The 24,638-nt window shown below is 33.6% G+C and overlaps 3 protein-coding genes across 5 annotated transcripts; 1 reads left to right on the plus strand and 2 right to left on the minus strand.

Annotated features, from left to right (window-relative positions):
- Window positions 1-12,957: 12,957 nt before the first annotated feature.
- LOC141706325 (uncharacterized) lies at window positions 12,958-13,801 on the minus strand. Its single transcript, XM_074509113.1, has 2 exons — window positions 13,726-13,801; window positions 12,958-13,574 (listed from the first exon to the last, which is right to left on the minus strand). Exons 1-2 carry the CDS (start codon window positions 13,799-13,801, stop codon window positions 13,057-13,059), a joined length of 594 nt encoding a protein of 197 aa, XP_074365214.1. The 3' UTR covers window positions 12,958-13,056.
- Window positions 13,802-14,984: 1,183 nt separating this feature from the next.
- Window positions 14,985-17,965, plus strand: LOC141706326 (uncharacterized). The gene is made up of 7 exons (XM_074509114.1): window positions 14,985-15,197; window positions 15,864-15,921; window positions 16,002-16,307; window positions 16,387-16,435; window positions 16,514-16,608; window positions 16,838-16,962; window positions 17,565-17,965. The coding sequence occupies exons 1-7, from the start codon at window positions 15,061-15,063 to the stop codon at window positions 17,623-17,625; spliced, it is 831 nt and encodes a 276-aa protein (XP_074365215.1). The 5' UTR covers window positions 14,985-15,060; the 3' UTR covers window positions 17,626-17,965.
- A 327-nt stretch (window positions 17,966-18,292) lies between these two features.
- LOC141708531 (putative F-box protein At2g36090) lies at window positions 18,293-22,235 on the minus strand. Of its 3 annotated transcripts, XM_074512197.1 has the most exons (4): window positions 21,947-22,235; window positions 20,747-20,865; window positions 20,493-20,654; window positions 18,293-19,543 (listed from the first exon to the last, which is right to left on the minus strand). In XM_074512197.1, exon 4 carries the CDS (start codon window positions 19,521-19,523, stop codon window positions 18,408-18,410), a length of 1,116 nt encoding a protein of 371 aa, XP_074368298.1. In that variant the 5' UTR covers window positions 19,524-19,543; window positions 20,493-20,654; window positions 20,747-20,865; window positions 21,947-22,235; the 3' UTR covers window positions 18,293-18,407. The 3 variants fall into 3 exon arrangements, with proteins under 3 accessions (XP_074368298.1, XP_074368300.1, XP_074368299.1); XM_074512199.1 differs by lacking the exon at window positions 20,747-20,865; XM_074512198.1 differs by lacking the exon at window positions 21,947-22,235 and having other exon boundaries at window positions 20,747-21,940.
- Between the last annotated feature and the right edge of the window lie 2,403 nt (window positions 22,236-24,638).

A 24,638-nucleotide genomic window follows, 5' to 3' on the forward strand; every position in this document is an offset into this window, starting at 1 on the left:
TAACCATCTCCACATTGTCAAATTTGAGGCTCTCATGGTAATCTCCATCTTGCAGACCTTCAATCTTTTTATCATCAAACACAACATGTATTGATTCCACAACAATGTTGGTTCTTAGATTGTAGACTCTATATGCTTTACCAACAGCATATCCAACAAAAATTCCTTCATCTGCTTTAGCATCAAACTTCCCATTTTGATCAGTTTGATTTCTCAAGATATAGCATTTGCAGCCAAAGACATGAAGAAAATTTAGAGTTCGCTTCTTTTTCTTGAACAATTGATTAATCAAAGAAATATTCTGAGTATAGCATGCAGTATTTACAGACTCAACCCAGAAATATGTTGGTAGCTTTGACTCTTCAAGCATTGTTCTTGCAGCTTCAATAAGAGATCTATTCTTTCTTTCCACTACTCCATTTTGTTGTGGGGTCCTTGCTGCAGAAAACTCATGCATGATCCCATTCTTTTAACAAAATAGTCTCATCACAGAATTCTTGAACTCAGTTCCATTATCACTCCTGATTCTTCTTACTTTGAAATCAGGACGGTTGTTGACTTGTCTTATGTGATTGATGATGATTTCACTAGCTTCATCTTTGGACTTGAGAAAATATATCCAAGAGAACTTTGAGAAATCATCCACAATTACTAGACAATATCTTTTCTTTGAGATCGATAATATGTTGACTGGTCCAAATAAGTCCATGTGCAATAATTGTAGAGGTTCTTCAATTGTTAAATCAAGCTTCTTTCTGAATGATGCCTTGATCTGCTTTCCTTTCTGACATGCATCGCACAGTCCATCCTTTGAGAATTCCACTTGAGGAATACCTCTCACCAAGCCTTTCCTGACCAGCTCATTCATAGTCTTGAAGTTAAGGTGGGACAGTTTTGTGTGCCATAGCCAACTTTCATCTTGACTTGCCTTGCTAAATAGGCAAGTGACAGATTCTGCATATGATGAGTTGAAATCAGCTAAGTACACATTCCCTTTTCTCACTCTAGTAAGAACCACTTTGTTGCTTCTTTTGTTGGTCACAACACAGGCTTCAGAATTGAAAGTTACTGAGTTGTCCTTGTCACAAAGCTGGTTGATACTCAACAAATTGTGCTTGAGTCCATCCACTAGGGCAACTTCCTCAATGATGACATTGTCTTTTGAAATTAAGCCAAATCCCACTGTATAACCCTTGGTGTCATCTCCAAAATTAATACTTGGGCCAACTCTCTCCTTGAACTCAGTGAGCAGGGTAAAATCTCCAGTCATGTGCCTTGAGCACCCACTATCCAAATACCAAAGATTCTTTCTGTTTCCCTGCACACAACAAAATTAAATTAAGTTGAGTTTGGTACCCATGTTTCCTTGGGTCCTGTTTTGTTAGCCTTTTTCTTAGGTTTCTTAGGCTTGTCTTCATTTGACTTAGGCATTTGAGATTCATCCTTAGCCAATTGAATGGAACCCTTAAAACCATTCATCATTGCAGAATTATCATGCACAGGCTGATTAACATGGAAAGGCATATTTTATGCAAACATGTTATTCCAGTAAGGCATGCTAAATGGCATTTATGGCATACTAAATGTAGGATAGTAAGGATTTTGTACAAATGGCATATTAGCAAATTGTGCATTCAAATTATGTGCAGGCATAACATTCACAGGCATTGTAGGCGTGCTGGGAAATGAAGGTGGTGCAGACATAGGAGCAGGCATAACAAGTTTGCAATTAACAGACAGGTGATTAACACAAATACACTTAATACAGATTTTTCTTGGTGCATATCTATCAGGTGTGTAGTTGTTATGTTTATTAATTCCTACTTTCCCATTTTTATTATTTTTCCTTTTAGATTCTATTTTTACTTCAATTTTCTCCAAACGATCATTCAATTTCTTGATAGACAGATGCTCTACATTGACTCTTTTGTTCTTGTTCACTTGACTTGTTTCTCCTGGAACAAAGTTCTTAGAAACTGATTCATATTTCTTATTAAACTTAGCTAGCTTGGCTTTGCTAACTGGCTTTCTTTCAGTCAACAGATGTGATTCCTTGTCTTTTGACGGATAGTCCTTTTGGTCTTTCGATGGATAACATTCATCATCTGTCGAATCCACATCCGTTGAAAGTCCTTCTACCAAATTAGAATCTAGTTTCTCCTTGCTCTTTTTCCAGGCTTCATCACAGAAAGATTCTATACCTTGAACTTTAGTAATTTGAGCATGGACATCTCTAGATGATTTCCATGCCTTAATTACTTCATGTTCTCGTTCAAGTTGCTTTCTTAAAATCTCTTCTTTCTTTAAGGATTCAGTTAGTTCATCTTTAACAATCTTGCATTCTATCTTTAATTTTTCAAACTCCACAAATTGAGTCTCTAACACATTGTTTCTTTCACTTAAAAACAAATTGTTCTCTTTAAGATGAGTGTTTTCTTTAGTGAGAGACTTGAGTCTGACACGCGAATGGTATAATTTAGTGGACATGTCATTTATAGCATCATTACACTCAGCTTTAGATAAATGTGTTAGCTTAGTGGTGATTACCTAATTACTGGATGAACTGACCTCTGTTTCATCTGATTTGGCCATAAGTGCTAGATTGATATAGCTTGTATCTTTATTCTCTTCTAATCCATCTGCAGCCCAGTCATTTTCTTATGTAATGAAAGCCCTTTGCTTTTGTTTGAGCAACTAAAAATATTTATGTTTATAATCAACAGGCTTAAACGTTTTTTTACCAGAAGCAGACTTTCTGCATTCATTAGCAAAATGACCTACCAAGCCACACTTGAAACATTTGATTTTGGACTTATCAACCATATTTCTGTTTGACTTGGTTGCTTCAAAATTCTTCTTGAATTTGAGCTTGGCAAATCTCCTGGATAGAAAAGCAAGATGCTCATCTATGTCATCCATGTCATCTTGACTAAGATTGCCTTTATGTTCAGCCACTAGCCTTTTTCCCTTGCCTTCACAAACTCTATGGTTTGGTGCAGATTCAACAGCTTCAACCTTTGTCTCCTTCTCCTTTTCTTGCTCAGCAACCAATGCAATGGATCCTCCCTTCTTTCTTCCTTTCTCCAGCTTCTCATCTAACTCAATTTCAAGCTCATAGGTCTTTAGAATCCCATACAGTCTATCCAAGGTGAATTCCTTGTAATCTTGAGAATTTCTCAATGAGGCTGTCATAGGCTTCCATTCTTTTGGCAGAGATATAAGGAATTTGAGGTTTGACTCTTTTGTTTGATAGATCCTTCCATGCAGTTTTAGAGCATTCAGTAATTTTTGAAATCTACCAAAAGTATCAGTGAGTGACTCACTTTCTTCACTATGGAAATGCTCATATTGTTGAATCAAGAGTTGTATTTTGTTTTCCCTTACCTGCTCAGTTCCATCACATATAACTTGAATTGTGTCTTGGAGATTCTTAGCAGTCTTGCAGTTTATGATGTTATCAAACATGTCACCATCAACACCATTAAACAAAATGTTCATGGCCTTTTTATCCTTATGAACTTGTTCAATATCAGGATCAGACCATTCTGCTCTAGGCTTTGGGACTGATGGTTCATTTCCTGTAGCAGCTCTCATAGGGACATGTGGACCTTTCTCAATGCAGTCCACATATACTTCATCTTGAGATAGGAGATGCAGGTGCATCTTCACTTCCAATGGTGATAGTTATCTTTGTCCAGATATGGAATTTTTATTCTAACATCTTTTCTGCTCATCTTGTTAGTTGTTATGATCTTTAAACTCTTTATTCTTCAAGAGCTTGCTCTGATACCAATTGTTATTCCCGAACAATCTAAACAAGAATTACAGAAGGGGGTTCAATGTAATTCTGGCTACTTTTCAATTTAAAAGAACAGTTCTTCAATAAATACATATATAGCTGTGTTTGATTTAGCAATAGTGTGGAATGAAAAAAGTATGAAAATCAAGACACAAAGTAATTAAGTACAAGTACTTAAAAAAACTTTCTGGTGGATTGAACTTTTCCACCAGAGATATATATTTAGTAGAGAACTCTGTGTTACAGAATTGTACACAGCTGCTTATAAGTTGAATCTAAAAAATCCAGAGAAATTCTTTACAAATTATGCCTTATCTATTTCTTTGGAAAGTTGCTTGCTTACTTGAATTCTATTCAACTTGCAACTCTTGGTTTATATATCACCAAGTTACATGATAAAAAGACAAGATAATAAGACAAATTATATCTAGTCTAACTTCATGCTGCTACACTTCTCTTTCCAGCATATTTGAATATCTTCAGTCTAGCATGGAAATGGAAATGCTTCTTTGTTCTCTAAAACCTGAATTAGGCTGCCATATTCTATTTGCATACAATCAACGCAAGTGACTGTTAAGTCACTATCAACTGCTCTTTTGAATTTGATCATCCGTTGAAACTCAGATAATCATCCGTTGGAACTTTGTTTGATCATCCGTTAAAACTCAGATTGATCATCTGTTGGAACTCTGTTTGATCATCCGTCGAGACTTATGTTGATCATCCATTGAAGCTTTATAAATCATTCGTTGAGACTGTCTTCTTGATAGTTAACTTCACTTCATTTACACAAGATTACAAGGCATCTAATATTTATAATTATCCATCCTATCTTGCATATCAATCTAGTAGTTAACATAACTTGAACAATCTACAACATCTAGTTCACTAAGCCATTCAAGTATGCAGAAATGTGCTACTAATCTTATTGTACATAAGCTACTCTTCCAACGGATGTTGAAATGATCATCCGTTGAAAGCTACAAAATCACTTGACTAAAATCTACTTAGTATTTTATTTAAGTTATCATCAAGTACACAACATATTCCTAACAATACATCTCTTTCATACACTCCTAAAAGACCTCTGTTATGAAAAGTCTAAATAGAGTTATAATACCCAATGATTTTGGAAGGAAGAAAGCTTTGGCATAAACCCGATACCTTGCTGATCATGCAAAGATATCAATCAAGTCACTTTTCTACTAGTATATGGATGAATTCCTTACTGGTCATCACCCTGGTCGCATTGGGACTTTATGCTGGACCGTCACCCGGCCTCTTATGCATTGATGGACTGCCACTCAGCCACTTACAGTTTGATGGAATGCCCTTGAACTCATGTCGCCTATGCCGACGCATTTTGATGGACTTACTTCCCGAATGTTAGGCAAGTAATCAAAAACTTCTTTTATCAAATCAACAACCTCGTTGCGAATATTAAAACATATCACGAAGCCGGATCCCTCGGGTTTTTGAGCGAGTATTTAAATCCCCTTCAAAAGGAAGATCTTAAATTTGAAAACGAGTTTTGGGATCCGCTCTAGCTTTTAAAATCATTTTGAAGAATTGAAAATATTTTTGAAAATGTTTGAAGTAAGGATGATTTAATAAAATAAATCAGTTCCAAAATATTAGAAAGATATCTTGACTTAGAATATTTTTTCTAAAACAGATTTATTCAACTCCAAGCTTCTTCACCTTTTTTCTGAGGCATGATCTTGTTGATATTCTTCTAGAGTTTATTCTTAAGCTTGAGTCTGTTCACGTAAAAATACTCCAGTATGATCTTTATCATTTTACAGACTCAAGTAATAAATATAAAATACAGATTTAGACTATCATACAACTAAATCTTAGTGTTATCAATATGGCTTACTCTTGTTATAGTACATGCATGTCTTGCATAACAATCTCCCCCAATTTGTGAGAAGACTTCTTATCACAAATTCATGCCTGTTAACAAGACTAACCCCAAGTTACAAAATAAATAAATAAATACACACAAATTGACAGATTAATTATTACAACTTTTATAGGCTGAGTTATTACATGACTTCAATAATTCATCACATAAACTTCTCATAGCCTGATTCTTTCTAATGAGGTCATTTAGATTTACAAGAACTTGAAGTTCCTCTATGATTTGTCCCCCTTAGAGCTTCCACAAGCTTGAGCCAATCATCCAATGAATAATTATTCAAGTAATTTACTCTGAATCTAGAGAATCTTCCAGCTTGTATGTTTAGAAAATGTCCATCCTTATATATCTTGCTCATCCCCTTTGCCTTGAGTTCATTTGATCTTTGCTCAAACATTTATATATCTCCAATATATTTTCTCTCCATTTCCCCTCTTTCAGCTTTTTCTTTTGCTCTTCTTTCTTCTCTTATTATTAACCACATACACACATCACAGCCCTCCATGCCTTTGTACTTGTGTCCTTATCCTTCATTAACCTAATCACCTTCTTGATTTTTGTGGTTGAAAATGTGTCCATTAGTTCCTTGTTAAGTAGAGTGAATGAGCCATCTTGATAATAGATTCTGACTTCTCTCAATGATACAACCCAAACTCTGACAATTTCTTCAACTAATTGTTGGAAATAGTCATCATCTGTGATGCACCAATTTAATGGTAGAAAATCAGTCTGATCAAAGCAATTCTAGATGGCCCTCTCTTCAACTTGCAGTTTCTTTGGCTTTCTCCCAACAGTTTTGAAATGAGTTTTGATAGGTGGCTTAAATGAAGGTAGATTTGAGATTTTTCTTTAGGGTGATTTGGATGGAAGTGATTGGTATTTTTAGTAAAGTATTTGCAGTCTTTTTGAACATAAGTTTTGGTTTAGAGGTTAAAATTGGTTGAGTGTTTGAGTTTGTAGGCTTAGAGCTTTGAGCATATTGGATTTGGATCGGTAGGACATTTTTCCTTGAGCCATCAACATCTTCCTTCTTCTTTCTTCTTCTTTCACCTCCCCTTTTCATATCATCCCTCTTCTTCTCATCTTTCTTCTTATCTTCTACTTGCTACCAGTTGCTTTAGAAGAGTGACTTGGATTTGAGCCAGAAGGTTTGTGCTCATCATTATCCTTGTCATCTTTCAAGTTGAATTGTGAGTTTGGCAACATGGTATCAGCATTTTGAAGATATATTCCCAAGATTCTGATCATCTCCTCATCTTCAATTTTCTTATTTTTATTAGAATTTAGCTCAATTTCAAGAGCCATTATCAGTCTCAAATTTCCTCTCACACAATTCTTTGGAACTGTGAAGAACTTGCACTTTTTGGTTGTTGAACAGTTGTAGGTCACCCCCTTACTTGGATAGAGATAGGCTTCAGGAAAAGCAGCTATCTGAGTCTTCTTGAGTTCATTTAGCAGTTGGGTGTCCTCTGAAATTACTGGATTAACTCTGTCAATAATTACATCCAGCTCAGATGCTCTCATGGTTTGAAAATTTGAGAGAGAGATCTGTAGACACAATCATTCACATTTGCAACTATTCTTTTCTCTAGAAAGTTTTTAACTTTGACAATCATAACTCTGAAAAAATTGATGTTGTTGGCTAGGGCTCTTTTGTAGGTAATGTAGTTGTTGTGAAGAGACACCCTTAAGACTGTTAACAGCTCATTGAACTCCTTGTCTTGACAGGGTCTTTCTGCAACTTTTTGTAGTCTGTCTTTTCCAATATCTTTAGATATTTGAGCTTGTGAAGAGCTTTGACCAATGTGAGTTGATGTCAATTTTCCAGTCTCTTTAGGTTTACCAGCTTTCTTGGACTGTTAAATTCTTGCTTCTATCTCCCCCTTAGTCTTGTGGGTAGGCAGGAGTAGTGGATTGGAAATTTCTGGCCTCACAGCTTCAGGAAGAGCAGGTAAAGGAATATTTAAGGCACCCATAATAGCTCCCAAATGAACTGAGTTCTGTATTTGAAGATGTTTGTGGGAGTCTACCAGGGTCTTGATGTCATTCTGTTGACTCTCCCACTAGAGAAGTGAGAGATTGAACCTGAGCTGTGAGTGAGTCATTAGAGGCTTGTAGAGTTGGAACTTGCTGTTATAGAGATTGAATTTGGAGATTTGATGATTTGATGATATCTATATTCACTATTAGAGTTTGCCATCAGAATTTACGACTGGAAGATTTCAAAGTTTATTGTCATATCAGCGTTTGACGAATCAGAATTTACTGAGTAGCATCTGTCAAAGCTGGATTCCAGTAGAAGATCTGATTTGCAGAAGATGTGTCCGTGTGGGACTTTACTTAATTGTAGCAATCAACAGTTGGATATGTATTAGAATTCTTTATTCTTGTATATCATATTAATCAATTTGATTGTGTAATTGTGCAATATATAAGCACATATTAGGTTTACACTTTAGGTGTTGCGTAACATAATTATCGTTCGCGTAATAATTATCGTTCGCGTAACCTAGCAGCTCTCAAGAAGATCTGTTCATTCTTTGAGAGGGTTTTGTAACAGTTTTTATTATCAATATATAAATTGTTCTTTGTCCTTTGTGTTTGAATTCGATTTGATTGTTTGAACTGTATTCACTCCATTTTACAGTTTGATTAAAGGCCTAGGTTAGTACAATCCAAGATAGGTTGATAGAAAGTCAATCGTGGTGGTTTTCACATGTTCGATTTAAAGCATGTGTTTCGATTATTGCTCATTCTCTTCATCTCCAAATCAATTCTCTTTTTTAATCTTGAATGTTTTGAGTCGTAATTTTTTTACCTCGTAATTTTTTTGTTTCAATTTGATTGAATTTTTTTGGTATAAAAAAAGTTAATTTTGGTTGAATTATTTTTATTGATCCATTTTCCTTTGATCGGGACTCTCACACATGTTATCTATTTTTCTATCTTTGATGGTATTGGATCGTTAGTAAAACTATTATTTTATTCAACTTTTGATTGATTTAGATTGTGATACAATTTGTTAATTTGGATTTAGTTTCATTTTTGGTATTGGTAATACTTTTGTTGGTTGCATATATATTTTATTTCGGTAGATTGTTAGATTACATGAAGATGTCTCATCTTTTCTTACTGACCAGAGTGTTTTGCAAGCTTTGATTTTACTTCGAATACAGTTTTGTTCTTCTTTTCTCTCTAAGGACATGTTCACTTCACTTATTTTATTTTGCGCTCAGGCATAGTTTTGGATTCTTTTGAAAGTTTTGAATTCGTTCAGATTCTCCTGTTTTTAGTGTTGCAATTTTAGATTGGTGACTTTGTAATAATAATAACATTTTTATTGGATAATTCCATTATTAAAATAATTTGTTTTGCTAAGATATTTTCATTTTTACTGTTTGGTTGTTGGTTTAAATTTACTTGATCTGCTTTTATGTCCTCTCTATTATTTCACACGAAAAAAGAAGGTAAATTACTCTGTGAAATATGTCCTTGCAAATCCACCTCAATTCCATGCTTCGGTGCATGATCTAAGTAGTGGAATTAGCGCTTTCTCCATTTTTCCCTCAAATTATTTCGTAACATAATAAAAAAACCGGGCATGTTTCAGAAATGACATGGTAGTTTTCCGATTAACTTCCCGAAAGTGACCTTCAGAATTAAGGATCTTGTCTCCAAGAATATCAAAAATCTCTCCAAACTCACGGCCTTTGTGATAATTGGTGAAATTTTTACTCAATATGTAGTGGACGTTATCATCAGGATCACAATTAAAAATAAAATCCCAGTTACCTAGAGAAGGCCCGCCGAAGTGGAAACTGTGGTTGTTTTCTTTGAGAAGGCATGTCACAAAGTCGTGTACTCTATGAGCACTTTTAAGCAAGCCAGGTGTCATGCCAATAAAGGGCCAATTGGTTAACACTTAAGAAAGAGGCTGTGCGTCTGGGAATTGGATGGATTGTGTCGAAGAACTTAGCAGTTTGTAGCAGGTAGATAAAGAATTTATAATCCATTCCTGCTATGCGCATCTTCTTTTAGTTAATGCTGTATATCTTGGATCACTTGCGCGAGGAATTGTTCTTTTCTTCATAGTTCCATTTCTGGTAATAGATGTCCTCTCATTTTTACTCTCTCAGCTGTCAAGGTCTTCAAAAATATGTTGTCGTGTACTCCACCGTGTCTACCTGAGGAAATGCTAAGAAAGGTTTAACCAATCTTTTCCCCATATGCCTTCCACTCTTCCCATGAAAAAAGAAGACAACACAAATTAAGAGTCTTTGTCCACCAGAGGGCCACTTGGAAGATTGGCTGGTTGTTTTGGAGCCTTATGTTTGACAGGAACCAGAGGGAAGAGTCTTAAAGACTCAAACAAAGCTCCATGTGAGATTAACCAGTTTCTACAACTCTTCTCTGGCCTTAAGATGCATGCAACGTCTGACATCTTTTGTACCCAAATTTGTTTTAATCTCCTCTAAAATTGTAGATTCCGCAATAAGGTTTTTCCTCTAATATTGAAATTCGTAGCAGGTAGATAAAACATTTATAATCCATTTATGCTATTAACATCTTGTAGTTGATGTTGTACATTTGGATCACATGGACAAGGGATCTTTCTTATGATAGTTTCTTTCCTGGGAAATAGGTGCCCTTGTCACAGCTTCTGGAGCCTACTTCTGTGATATGGAGTAGTTAAGTCTGATCATTACGAAGGAAGCAGGGCGCAAACTGATTCTAGGAATTTGCTTAAAATTTGTACAGAGCAACTGCAATTGTTTCTTATTTTACCACAATCTTCACTTTATTTTTGTCATGTTAATAATTGGTTTTGTTGATTCCAAAACTTTAACATATGCCAACATTTAGGCTCGTTTGGTTGAGGCTTGAGTTTTGGTCATATCAAATTTAATCCTCCAAACCCATAATATCACTAAGATAATATCATTAAGAGTTTTTGTTAGTGGGGAGGTGTGTATGAAATATGGGTATGAAAAATTGAATATATTTTTTATTGTTTATACAATTATGTGTAAACTAGCTTCCAAACCCGTGTAAGGCACGGGCAATTCCAATCTATTAATTTTTAAATATTTTAATATTTATTATATATATTTTACAAATATTTGTAGCTGAAGAATATGGGTATGTTTATAAAAAAATATGTAAGAACGTGTAATATTTAAAGTGATTTTAGTATAAAGGAAAATATTATTTTAATTTTCTTTACCGAACATTTTACTCTTTAAAATAAATGATTTGAAGTAACTATGCAATAAGAATTGATCCAAATCATTGAAATATAGCATGATTATTATTAATGATGGTAGCTAAACATTTCATACCGAGATGTTTTTAGTTTTTAACAGTAATGAAAATTTTAAAATTATTGTGAAATGGACGATGGTCGTTATGTGCGTTATTTTAAAAAAAAATTATCTTCTCACCATGTTCAAATATCAGCGGTATTAATTACTTCCCCCAAACAATTTACGGCATACTCGACGTAACATATTATATGCTTACGGGGGTATAAATTGATTCTAAATTATTTATTCGTAAATATAATTTTATATTCATAATTTTTAACTAATTATCGATTCATAGGGAATGATCCTCTACTCTTATTATAAGATCGTGAATGGATATACATATATTTTGGTAAAGAGAAAATTTTTTTTCTTTAAATCTTTTCGTTTCAAATCTATTTCTTTACGACCTCCTTCCATAGATGACTAAAAAAAGTACCAAATTATTTTTGTACCGGCCTATCACCTTGACATTTTGCTCATGTTGGGATAAACATGATTATTTGACTGTATTGTAAGACATATATAAATTATACGTCAATTTTAATGATAAAAAAGTAATCAATCAAATTACCAAAGTAATGAAAATGGAGGGTAATCAATCAATTGTGAATTACAGATGTGTTGAAAATTTGTGAAGGGTTTGGTTCGGTCGGTTTGTACTCGGTTTAAAAAATATTAAAATCAAACTGTAACCATATTATCAGATCGGTTTTTATTGGGTTTGGTTATTAATTGGTTCGGTTTTTAATGGTGCGGTTTGGTTCGGTTTTGTTCGGTCTTGCTTTCGATTTCAGTTTTTGTTCTGGGTTTGCTCATCTCTAGAACAGTCACAAACATATGTACAATAAAATCTCGATGAATGAATACATTCGGGAATATAATTTTTTTTATTTACCGAGATTATTAATTTATTTGATGAGTTTATTTATTTATCGAATGTTCGTCTGTCGATATTGTATATTTTATGCTTATGAATATCCTACATTATTCTTTTATAAAATTAGTATAAATAGGCATTATGATTAGAAGATCGTGATTCGGTTCGTTGATTAGAATAAGTTGGCTATGTTACACAAGAAATTTGGGTTTAAAATGAAAAAAATTATTAAAACTGTCTATGAACTCTAAATTTAACTATAAATAAAAAGTTGTACAATTAAAATATATATACTCTTGTTGTTTTGCCCTGGTATAAAGCTAGCATATAGAAATGAGTTAATTAATCAGACCTAAAATCATTATATTTTATAGATATATTAAAATAAATATCAAATTAAGTATAGAGTAACACACAGTGTAAATAAATAACCTCTACCTCAATACTTAATGTTATCAATAGTTACACAAATATGTCTCTAACTCAAGTGATTGATATACAAAATTTACAAATACTTGACTTGGATTCGATTCTCATCCAAAACAACAATTTTTAATATTTAATAAAATACAGGGGTAAAATAGTAATTACGAATAAAATGTTTCCCCAAAACTTGATATATATATATAATAGATGTTTAACACAAAATTAAATCAATAAATCATAATTATATAAAATTAAAGTTAAATTAATTTTTTAAAATTAATAAAAATAATAAATTAAAAAATTAATTAAATTTATTCATTACACCAGTCAATCGAATACCTATATCAAGAATCTTAGGTCAACCATATACTCTTTCAATTCCATACTAATTCCATCCTATTTCTCAAATCAAACAACCCCCTATAATGTAAAGATTAACATAGACGGATGCATGAGATTATAAAACCAAAAAGTAATGCAAGATAACAACTATTGGAACTTCTATCATAATCAAATTTTAAAATCTGTAACTTAATAATTTCATTGTCAACAAACCATTTGGTAACTGACCTTATTATAATCATATACATTTTTCTTACTATAAAGCTTTTTATCATTGCCTCTAAAAAAACTCACATAACTGCAACCATAACATAATACTACAAGAACATAAAACAAATGTTAATTGGAGAAGTCCAGGGGCTATAAAACTGACATTGCAGAACGTCTACATGATTATGCACCCTTGTGGATTTTCGTCACTGAAGTAATCAGTGTTCACACAACATTTGCTCCTACTGTGCCCATATCCATAATCGTAACTTGGACCAGGTGGCGTAACTGGTCCATAGCATGGACCGGGTGGTGGAACAGGCCGTCCGTACCCTTGATAACATGGCTCCCCACCATAGCCCCTGGAACACGGCCCGCAACATGCGCCATTTGGATACATAGACATAGGTGGATAACCTTGAACAGGTTCAGGAGCCTGCGGGACATTGGCTTCTTCAGTTGGTGGCTTGGGCTTTTCTGCTTCTTTGGGCTTCTCAGGGGCTTTAGGTTTCTCTGCCTCATTAGGTTTTTCAGCTTCCTTAGGCTTCTCGGGAGCATCATCTACAATCTGAATACTTTTAATAACCTTGCCACCTTTGCAGCAAATCTTGTCACGGATCTTCTCAGGGTTGCAGCACAAGACCTTGATAGTGACTTTGCAATTTTTTATATCATACACCTGGTCTCTAATTTCTGTTTCCATAAAACCAATCAATACCATATATATTCAAATATCTCACCATAAATTCACGCAAATAAAACAACTAGTATGACAATTGTTTAAAATCTTTTACAGGCCTAGTTAAGAAGCAGGAAAACAGAGTAATAGAAAGGTGGGACTAACGAGGGAATTTGCAGAAGACTTTTTTGAGCTTTTTGTAGCAGCTAGAACACTCCAAGTTGGTCGTGTTTAACACCATTGTCACAACCTGTTACACGTTCCCCAGAAGATATTCAGAAAAATAAAATTATCTTTAGTTCAAAAAATTAAAATATCATGATCCAAAAAAAAATAAAACATAACAAAGAACTGATACACAATGGCATGCATTCGTTTGATACTGATACAATTATCAAAACTATCAATATATAAAATCCGCACATCCCTTGCAATCTAGTTTTGTAGCCTAGTATCCCTCTTCCCTTGGTAACCAGACATCAGGGATTCCAAACTCAACATATGTGCGTGAGTATTTAAATATCTTGCAAACTAACCTTACCGCAAGGCAATATATGGAGGAAAATTGACATACCTTTTCTGCCATGGTGATGAATTGTTCAGGATGAGATGGGGAAACTAGGCCCTGTTCTTTTTCTAGCTGGTTCTTTTCTACAGTGTATAACAGTGTATTTGATTAGTACAGACTACAGAGTAATAGATGGAGAAAGAAAGACAAATAATACATGTAATGGCCAATTTGCTTCATGCAAACTGCAAAGTACAAACTAATTAAGATAATCACACTTTTGATGTAAGATTACTGCATGCATGTTAATGATTAATGGTGCATACATATGAATATGATGATATATATACACGGACAGTAAGCAACTTGAAACCTGAATGTTAATGGTGGAAAGCAATTTTGAGAACAAGAGATCTAAGATGTGTTTGTCTTTAAACGACTTGTGACAAGCCATATTTATACAAGATTTAGGGTTAGATTTTTGGTATCGGATTAATAATCTGATTTTTGGGTTATATACAGTATGGAACTTTAATTATACTCTTCCTACCTTAAATTTCCTTCCTTTTTAGAGTTCAGACTTCTCAATACACAAAACTCCACAAAACTGGACCTAAATAATTCCTTCTTTTTTAAAAAAAATAAAAAATTTGATAGGATTAGGATAACATGATCTTTTTCGTAGATTTTGCTTACTATTTTTTTTTTATCCATAGATAGCAAAAAAAAACATGATTACGATCCAGATTACAAAGAATGCACAAACAACAAATAAAGAGTTTATATTTAAAATTACAAGTAGATTAAATTTTCAGTGCAAAAAAATCATATAATAATTTTCTTTTTCTTTTTGCAAAATATAAAAAATAATTTTCACTTTAAAAAAAAACACACCACTTGATTTTTGTTTATTGGATGAAAATCAAAACTTGTAGTGGGCTAAAAAGGCCCAAACAAACAGCCCCCCAAATCCAATTTCAAATTTGCCGGAGATGGAAGGACAAGGACGGTCGGAAATCGAATTTACCGATGTGGAGACGGCGTCTGAGTCTCTTAACAGATGTATCATTTATCACGTTGTGATTGATGTTGTAGGGTTCGTGCTTTTTATGCATCAGCAGATACCTTCGTACGTCCCCCTTTGTTCATATATAGTATAGAAGTGTGCATTTTATTGGATTTTTTTTTTGTTATTTATGTTATTGTGAGCTCGATATGTTTTCGATAAAGTAATTGATATATTGAGCTTACATTTTTGTTTTGTGTGGATTTAGGATTATTGGTTTTAAGTTTTGTTAGGCATTTTTTTAATTGAGCAAATGATGTTTCTAGGTCAAGTTTACGTTTCTCGTTGTACTTCCCTAGCTCAATCTGTTTAGTGTCTGTTTAAATGTACTTTTACGATGGCATACAAATTTCATTGGAATTTTGACTTTTATGATGAAGAATGATCTCTCATATTTACTAATTAGTGTATAGTGAAGTTGTTTAATTCTTAGCTCTTTCTCGAGAATACTTTTAGGCTCTTTGCTTAATATTTCCCTACTGGATTTCAAAGCCTGATTTAATTTTCAATTTCTTCTTTCACTTTACATTTTCTAACACTTGGTTATATTTCCGTGGAATGATATTATCTACATATGTTTAATTGATTTAACCAGATAAGTTATTACTTCACATATATGATTCAATTCCCCAAGCAATTTTGAATTGGGATTTGTTTTGAAGTTTGAACTGTGACTACGCGATGGCTGTTTCTATGTTTCTTTTATTTCCATTCTTTTTCTCCTGGCAGCATTTTGCAGGATATTAGTCTTGAATTTGATGCGCTACATACAGAGTATAAGGATTTGGTATGTTAATTTTTAGTGGGAAAAGTTTATTTTATGGCATTTGGAATTTGTCTTCATGGCCTAAGTAACTTCACTTATAGGATGAAATTATGGAGCAACCGGATATGAAGGCATCTCTGAGAAGAGTGCATGCTGGAAAAAAGAGAGAAGTGAGAATGGGAATAAAGAAATTCGAAAAGCTGATAAAAAATGTGTCTAACATTCAAAGTGCTCTACAGCTGGTGATCAGTGAGATCCCTGATATTAAGGGAGTCATTTTGGTTCTTGGATCGAGTTCAGTGCGGCCTCAACATGTTTACGAGCTGTGTTTTTCACACGGAAAGGTTGCATCAGGAATTGATTGCGATTTTTCGAAAAGCAGAGCAGCAGAAGGCCTTTCTAGAAAGGTCGGAGAATTCTGTGTTAAATTATCGTTGTATTGTACTTGCACTATTCACACTAACGTGTCTTAGACGGAATGAACAGGCTATTAGGACTCTGGTCTCAAAAAATGCTGGATCAAATTCTTATGCAGGTTATATGTTAGGGTCTTGTTTGTAAAGATTGCTTAACATGTGGATTGTTACGACCTAAGTGAAAATGTTGTTTTTAGGCCCTACCAAGTTGTTCCTGTTGGTCAAAGCTCCCGCTTCTTTCAGTCAGCCTGTGCATTTTCTTCCCAAGCGAGATTTCAGATACAACAAGAAGGTAACTAATGACACTTATACCATGGCTGTTACCAAGTAAATAAACTTATTCCCTATATAATTGAGTAATAGTCTTGTTTGTAATTAGCAACTTTTAAGAGTTCTTGCAGTGTCCATTAATTCTAAATGTTACTATTTATTAGTTTAGGACATAGCTTCGAGCTCAGGCTCATCGTTGCTTTTTAATAAATTAATAGTCACACCATGTACCGTGATAATTTTTTTTGCAGATACTGCCGTTAAGACTGAGATTTAAGTGCAGAAACCAAAATAGGGAATTCGATGCTCCACATCTTGGTTCCCTGATCGCAAGCTGTACTGATTCGGTAGATACAAATTCAGATGATTTAATCTGGTATGAATGTTTTGAACATTTTAGAATGTTCGTCTGTTCAACCACATATCTTGTTTCCAATTTCACTATTAAATTGATTATAAGTGAATTCTTAACTTCTCAATAAGTGACGTATTATTTTCAGTTCTTAGGGTTTGCTCTTAAATTTTGACGTGTTTGGTAAATAAATCAAAAATCATTTTGTTCACCACTTTGAGTTTATTGCACTGTACCATTCATCTTATTTTGGATAAAAGTTCATATTGTCATAATACTTCGAGATTTTATTGTTTGTACATTACAGAGATTTTACCATTAGAGCTTGTTTATAGTAATCATAAGTTGTTTTTTGTATTCTGGAGGCTGGGAATGTGCTGCATTCATATACCATCCGAAATTATTAGTTGTTAACTGGACATTAAAATTCTTTAGCTGTGTATGAAATTGTCTACTTGCAGTTTAGTGTCAATTACAAATTATCTTCATTTTGCTTAGACTGGGTTGGGGAATTTGTAGGATGGTTAAGCAGATATTTAACAAGTGTGCTTTACTATTATATATCTTTGAAGTAAGAAGTGACTGACAAAAATTTAGGGTGCATATAATTAGTTTTTTCTTATCAGGTTCCAGTGCCGGCATGTTATCAAGGGCATGGCTTGCAGGACATCACCAACAGAAGAGTGATTAGTTGATTTTACAGTCGCTCTCTCTTGCACTATTGGAGAATAATGGTTCAAACTCCTGACAACCCTGGAGTATGAGCAACTACATAGGTTCTCTATGTTTTTTTTCCGGAGAACAGTACTTGGTTAATGATGTGAAATTAACTTGCAGTAAAAATCTGAATGTAAAGCATTAATTTCTTTAGACATTAGTGAGGTCATAACTCATCACAGGATTCTTTGATAAATATGTTGTACCTGACCTCGATGTTTAGTCCTAGCTTTGTATTCTTGTTGAAGTACAGACTACAGAGTATTCTCATGTAATTTCTTTTTATCTTATCCGCAAGTATCTTTTGCTAGAGGTTCCACAGGATTTGTAGCAAATGTTTCATAATAACCGAAGATCACTAAACTCGGTAGAAATATGAGGGAATGATGTACACTTCTTTGGTCTTATTATATAAAAAGTTATGTTATGACTAAAGAAACTTATATGCGAGTAACACGAACCTCCAAAAATACACTCAACTGAGTTGAGGTTAAACGTGCAAGCAGAAACAGCCTGGAAGTTAATATATTTATCCAATCAAACAGAGAAACAAGCTAAGAGTTTCAAGAATTCCTCTATCATGTAACTCAAACTATATACTGAAGCACGCACCAGAGAAATTTCACAGATACATACATAACCGAATAAGCAGGTTTCTTATTAAAAGATCAAAATGGAATTTTAAAAATAAAGATTACATGGACATATACACGCTTACATTTTTCAGCTTAAATAGACCATTCCTTGCCAGTTCATAACATATAATAACAAAATATGGCAAATGCAGTAATCCCACTCAGTATACAAAGTCTATCTAACATGCTTTCATTTCTCATTTTCTCCTCTTTTAGTTCACTCTGTGCTTTTGAGAATAGGTGATAAGATTCCAGGACCTCGCTGTAATTCTTGCTCCTAGGGCAGCCCAGGGATTCTTTAAGGATGAGTAAACTGTTTCTACCATTAACATGAGCACCCTCCACGTCGCCCAATTGCATGCTCAGTTCTGTTAACTTCAAATTTGTCTGTACTTCGCCTGTACCATTGCCGTATATCACTCTGAACTTCATCAAAAGGATGCATTCTACTACTTGCCATGGAAGAATATATTTGGAAGGAAGAACGGATCCAAAGCGTATTAAGAAATCCTTGTCTGTGGGCCAATGCCTTTGCCCACCAATAGGAATCAAACTTGATAAATTGGCAGCTTGCTTTAGTTTTCTGTTCACCATAATCCAACTGAGTTGGATTCCAGCACGAAGTTCTTGCCAGAGCTTCCCATCTTTCCTCTCCCTTTCCATTGACATTACTGGTGGCAAACCATCAGTCTCTGACAGAGTAACTTCACCAGTATCGTCATCGTTTCTATCTGAATAAGCTAGAAGATCAATTCGAAATGGACAGTTGGAAAACCATCCATTGAATCCGTTTGCATTAGGAATACCCCAGAGGACTTTCGAGCAAATTGTCTCATCTTTATATCTAATATCTATGATAGAGGCAAAATCAGATGGTGAAACATTCTCAAATTCGTCTATGTCACCATAGTATTCAGCCTCAGTCAGTTCATCAGGATAGTCAACAAAACTGTTACAATGAAACTCTGGAACTTCTTTGTTTACAAGAAGGGGGAAACAATCTGCGTAGAATTTTTTGAATCCGCCAATGGATTTTATCAAACTTTTGACATCATCCCTGTTGGTTGACTGCCACAGACTGGAGCACACATTTTCCCACAATACCTCTTCTTTTGAGATAGAACAGAAGGATGCACAAGTACATGCTGCACTAGCCAAGCTAGCACCATCCAAACGCCTCAATATATCATAATAGAGATCGCTATTTAATGAAGCTATCGTTTTATCTGACATTGTCAAAGATCGTGTATTATCTGAAAAAAAAAACAAAGGACAAGAGATTTGCCTTAAAAATGCGAAAGTATGCTACCCAAGAAAAATGTCTCCCCTATTCATATATTCCTCAATTGTGATACCAAAGTTTATTATGGCTGAATAACATAATTGAACCCAGTAATTGGGTACAAAGTGTAATTTACTGTAGTAACTTTAAAAATAGCACCATCAAACTGATTGTGAGCATGCAGCTCCAATGAACTGCAGCTACAATCATAAACTGGCCTGTCAAAATGCGAACTTGTACCCCCTTTTGCAGATAGTGGGAAGCACAGCTATTATTTCAGCACACTGCATAATTTTTATACATATACATCGGCTTCGGGCATCTTCAGAAACTAAAAATGTTTTCTAATCACTTGGTCATCTTATTATAGTAGTTCAAGAATCCTGTTATATATGACAACATTATGATGGATTTATCTTTAGCTTTATCTAATAGCTAGGTTCTATCACCTAAACCATCCAGAGAGTACACGGATATAGAAAAAATGACAATTTGAAAATTTGAACAGGCCGAGATACATATAACATCAGGTATATTGTGAATGTCAGTGAAAGTTCTGTAAGATTAAGAAGCTAAAAAAAAGAACCAAGGAGACCTCATCCAGTTCAATTTGTACAAGTATTGATTTCCCAAGCATTGGAAATTCCATGTGAAAGCAGGTGTAGTATGATGAATTTAACTTGATCTTTTAATGTTGCTATGTCTAAAAACACTTCATTAGGAAATAATATATCAACTTATTTACCAGGACAACAGAAGAAAATTTAATTTTCAGGCATCTGGGCAAGGGGTGTGGGCTGGTGAGGATTGTGGTGGCAGCGCTATGGAGGGGTGGGAGCAACAGCTTACCGATACATGAGTGTAAAAGAGAAAGTACAAAATCAATAGTTAAGAGAATAAACAGGGAAGCAGATAATCACCTCATATCAATTCTGTTTCTGCCTTGTCCTTCAGAGTAAATCACTGGGAAAGCATTAAAATCATGGAGGCTCTCTGAGTCTCTGTTCTATAGTTACTTCCCTTCCTCTCGGTCTTTTCTTTCCTCAATTATTGTTTAAATTCGATCTCTTGACCCGGAATGACTGTAAAAGCAGAAGGGAGAGGCATAAAATAGGACATGAATTTAAAGGCGAGCAAGTAATTCATAATTTAGCAGTTGGTTTTTAATACGTACCAAAAGGATTATATGTAAGACAACTTCAAGCATAATAAACGTTCCAAAAGTTTATACTTTAATAACAAGGCATCATGCCAGTAAGGAATGAGTTGCCAACTCAACAATCAAGCAATAACCTACCAGAACAGAACAAATTTAAAAATAAAATATGACATGAACTATATTTAATAGAGATTCAGATAAGAACAATATGTCACGTTGATGAATATAGATGACACTGTTTGAAATATCTAACAGATCAAAGACAATAAAATAAATATATGAAAGGGAAGAACTGCAAACAGAAAAGTGCTTAAGTAGGAACAAGTGATGCTATACAAATTTTTAAATATTTCCAAGCAACTCAATCCTTCAAATTTATTTTCATATCCCAGAAAAAAGCCCAAAAAATAGCTTATCCGTAAATAGCATTAAAACTAGCCTTTGTTCACACGTTTCCAACCATATTGTCCATGAGCACTTAAACCATAATCTAGAACCGAATCCAGTTGTGGAAATATAATCAAGAACCGAATTCAGTTGGAAATATCTAACATGTGGTTTGGAAGAAAGAAAAGTTTTTTACCCAAGCAAGGACCATTAGATAAGCTAAGTACATGGAGATTACAAAGGCAATATATGAAAACGGATAAATTCCAGTTTTGGCTTATAATTATATTAGAATATTAAATGTATATCTAATTTTTTCCCTAAAAAAGTGAGAATATGGTGCAGGGGTTGGTGAATCACCCAACAGAAAATAACAACCATATTAACTCCATTCATTCTTTTTAGCAAGAACTGGTGATCTACAAGGAAAGAGCCCTTGTACTTCTTGCAGTAGGAGTAATATCGATTACAACTTCAGTATAAAGATTTGTCATTTCAATTATAACTAAATTTACAACTGTATACAAACCAAAATCAGGATAAATGAATCAACACAGAGTTTCGAATAATAATACAAATTTCAATTCTTTACTTTAAACCCAAACCAGATGTCAACAATCCAAGACAATACAATACTTCAATCCAATTAGCTCAGACAACTCACAAACTCAAGAAAACCACTGCAATCAGACAACAACAAGAAGCATATACAATTCTATAACATCAAAAAAAGTGATCACCATATACAAACTCAACTATTTTAAGTGAAAAAAATCAAGAGTCATTCACCCAAAGTAAGAAAATGAGAGAGGAAGAAAGTGTAGTGACCTGAGAGAACAAAGCTTGAAAATTTTGCAGTGAGCCCTGAAAATATTTGTAATAGTTTAAGGGAAAGATAGAAAATATAGAGGAGCTGAGGATTGAGATGGAACAACTACAAAATTTTGACACGTTAAAGTATTGGTTGATGGACGAGTTTAGCAATGCACATCTGATTTTTATACACATAATATGTAACCTAACTTTTATACAATTGTCATTATATACGGAGTACTAGTTTTTGCAATACTCAGCTTGACTCTTCGTGTGATCCTCTTCAACACCCGACATGAATAACTATTCACAATTTATAACAGGGGATCGGATACTTCTGACATACTTGTGACTTGCCTGTGCTGTTTGTTTATTGTTAATAATCATACCAATTATTTCAACTCTTTACAATCGAATGGGGAAGTTACAAATGATTCTTTAAATTCAAAGTTTTTTTGTTTTTTAGTTGTACCTTCAAAATATTTCATTATATGAGTAAAATATTTATTTTCCTATATTTTTAATCTTTTTTTTCTTCTCTTTCTTTTCTTCACTCTTAAATTTAATTGTATAATAACAATAAAAATATATATCAGAAGTGTTGTTGAATTTAAAATTCATTTTAAAAGTATCTTCAACTCATATAACTCTTAATTATTTGGTTATTATTAAATAAAAATTAAATTCATGAACAACAAAAGATAGTGGAGGGAGAAAAATATATAAAATAATAAAATTAGACTATACTTTTAAACATAGGACTATAGGAGGGGGTATCTGAATCTACCAGTATCATTTTACAACAGCCTAGTACAGGCTTCTTTAAAAAATTAATAGCCTATTTTCTTTCCCGAAACTTAATAGCTAGTTCCAGTTTCTTAACATTTATTTATCAATAAAATATTTATTTCCTCCCACTCCTACCCCATTTTGTATCTTTTTCATGTCCAACTATGAATAAAATATAGCGTTGGTATTAATTGTATCTTGGAAATTGACCCTTTCAAAAATATATTAATTTACTAAGAGCGATTTTAACAACTCCTCTTTATAGTCTTGTAAGTTAAAATTTGAATTTTTTTTATATAATTGTCTCCAACAATTTCCTAACTTCTCTTCAAAAATTTAGCAATTCTACTTTTTTTTTTCATTAGCTCTTAACATGTAATATCCCGTAATTTTTAGATATCGATTAATAATATAATAATAGAAAAAAGTATTAAAATTTGATTAAAATTAGGATTTAAAAATTGAATTAGAATAATGGTCCTAAAATTTGGATCAGATTCTAATATGGATAACTTGTATGTTAAGATATAGGGTTTTGTATCGTTATAAATAGATCTATTCGTCTTCCTCGTTTTTATTCATAAAATTCATAGGATAAAAAACTATAGAAATCAGAAATCTTGTAAATTCGTAGAAAATTGATCGTAAGTCAGAATTTGATGATTCTGGGCTTTTCGGAAAGCTCTTTTCGTTCTCTACAACTTTCGTGTTTCGGGTTTTTCAAGACAACATCATTTAGAGGTTTAAAAGAGTAAATTTAGATCTGATCAAACTTTGAGGTAAGTACTTTTTGGCTTATTTTTATTTTCGGGAAAATTTTGATACTCTGATTTCCAATTTCGTATAAGATATAAGAATTATGTTTTAAACTGTATAAGAAATAAGATACGAGAATCTTTTGAAACCTAGTCTCTACGTTTTCGAACCAGTTCGTAATTTACGCTATAGTTCTGGAACTAGCCTTAGATACCCTTATTAGGCGCACAGGTGTGCAACTTTAGATACCAATTAAGGGCGCGTAATTATTGAACTTTAGATTTCGACAACTGGCAAAGTGTGGTATAAATAATAAGAATAAGAATTAGATGCCGGCTACTGGCAAAGTGTGGCCGTAGATCAAGACTGTGATATTTATAAGAATTATCGTTTCGTTCTGTTCTGGTCAGTTATAAAATCTGCTATGTTCTGTTTTAAATTCTGAATTTTTAAAATATAAAACTTTGGGTTGGATTTATTTTAGAAAATATTTTACAAAATTATTATTGTTTTGAGAAAAATCGTTTTATTAAAACACCCATTGTTTTTCGGTAAAATAGTTAGTCAATTTGTACTTGCTGAACTTTGTAGCTCACCCCTTTTATATTTCAGGTTTCGTATAAGATTCGAGTTGGATAGTATTGGAGTTTCGAGGGCCTTAGATTTGGAGGTGATTGACTTTTGGGCTTCCGTTAGCTGCACTTTTGTAATAGTCACCTTAGTAATAAAGATTTTGAATTAGTAAATTGTATTTTGTTTTAGTTTCGATTTAAAATTAATAGTCCGGAAGTGCAGGCTGTCACAGTTGAAATCAGAGCAGACTGTTCTTCGGAGTGTATTAGGTATGGGACTAGTACATTCCCTAGGATTCGATCTTGTGGACCATAGTTTGACGGTTGGTAGATCAAGGGGTAGATGCGTCACGAACTTTAGGATTGTTGTGAATTTTGGGACCAAATTCTTTTAAGGAGAGTAGTATGTAATATCCCGTAATTTTTAGATATCGATTAATAATAGAATAATATAAAAAAGTATTAAAATTTGATTAAGACTAGGATTTAAAAATTGAATTAGAGCAATGGTCCTAAAATTTGGATCAGATTCTAATATGGATAACTTGTAGATTAAGATATAGGGTTTTGTATCGTTATAAATAGATCTA

This window comes from Apium graveolens, chromosome 2 (assembly GCF_009905375.1).
Source record: "Apium graveolens cultivar Ventura chromosome 2, ASM990537v1, whole genome shotgun sequence".
Taxonomy (NCBI): domain Eukaryota; kingdom Viridiplantae; phylum Streptophyta; class Magnoliopsida; order Apiales; family Apiaceae; genus Apium; species Apium graveolens.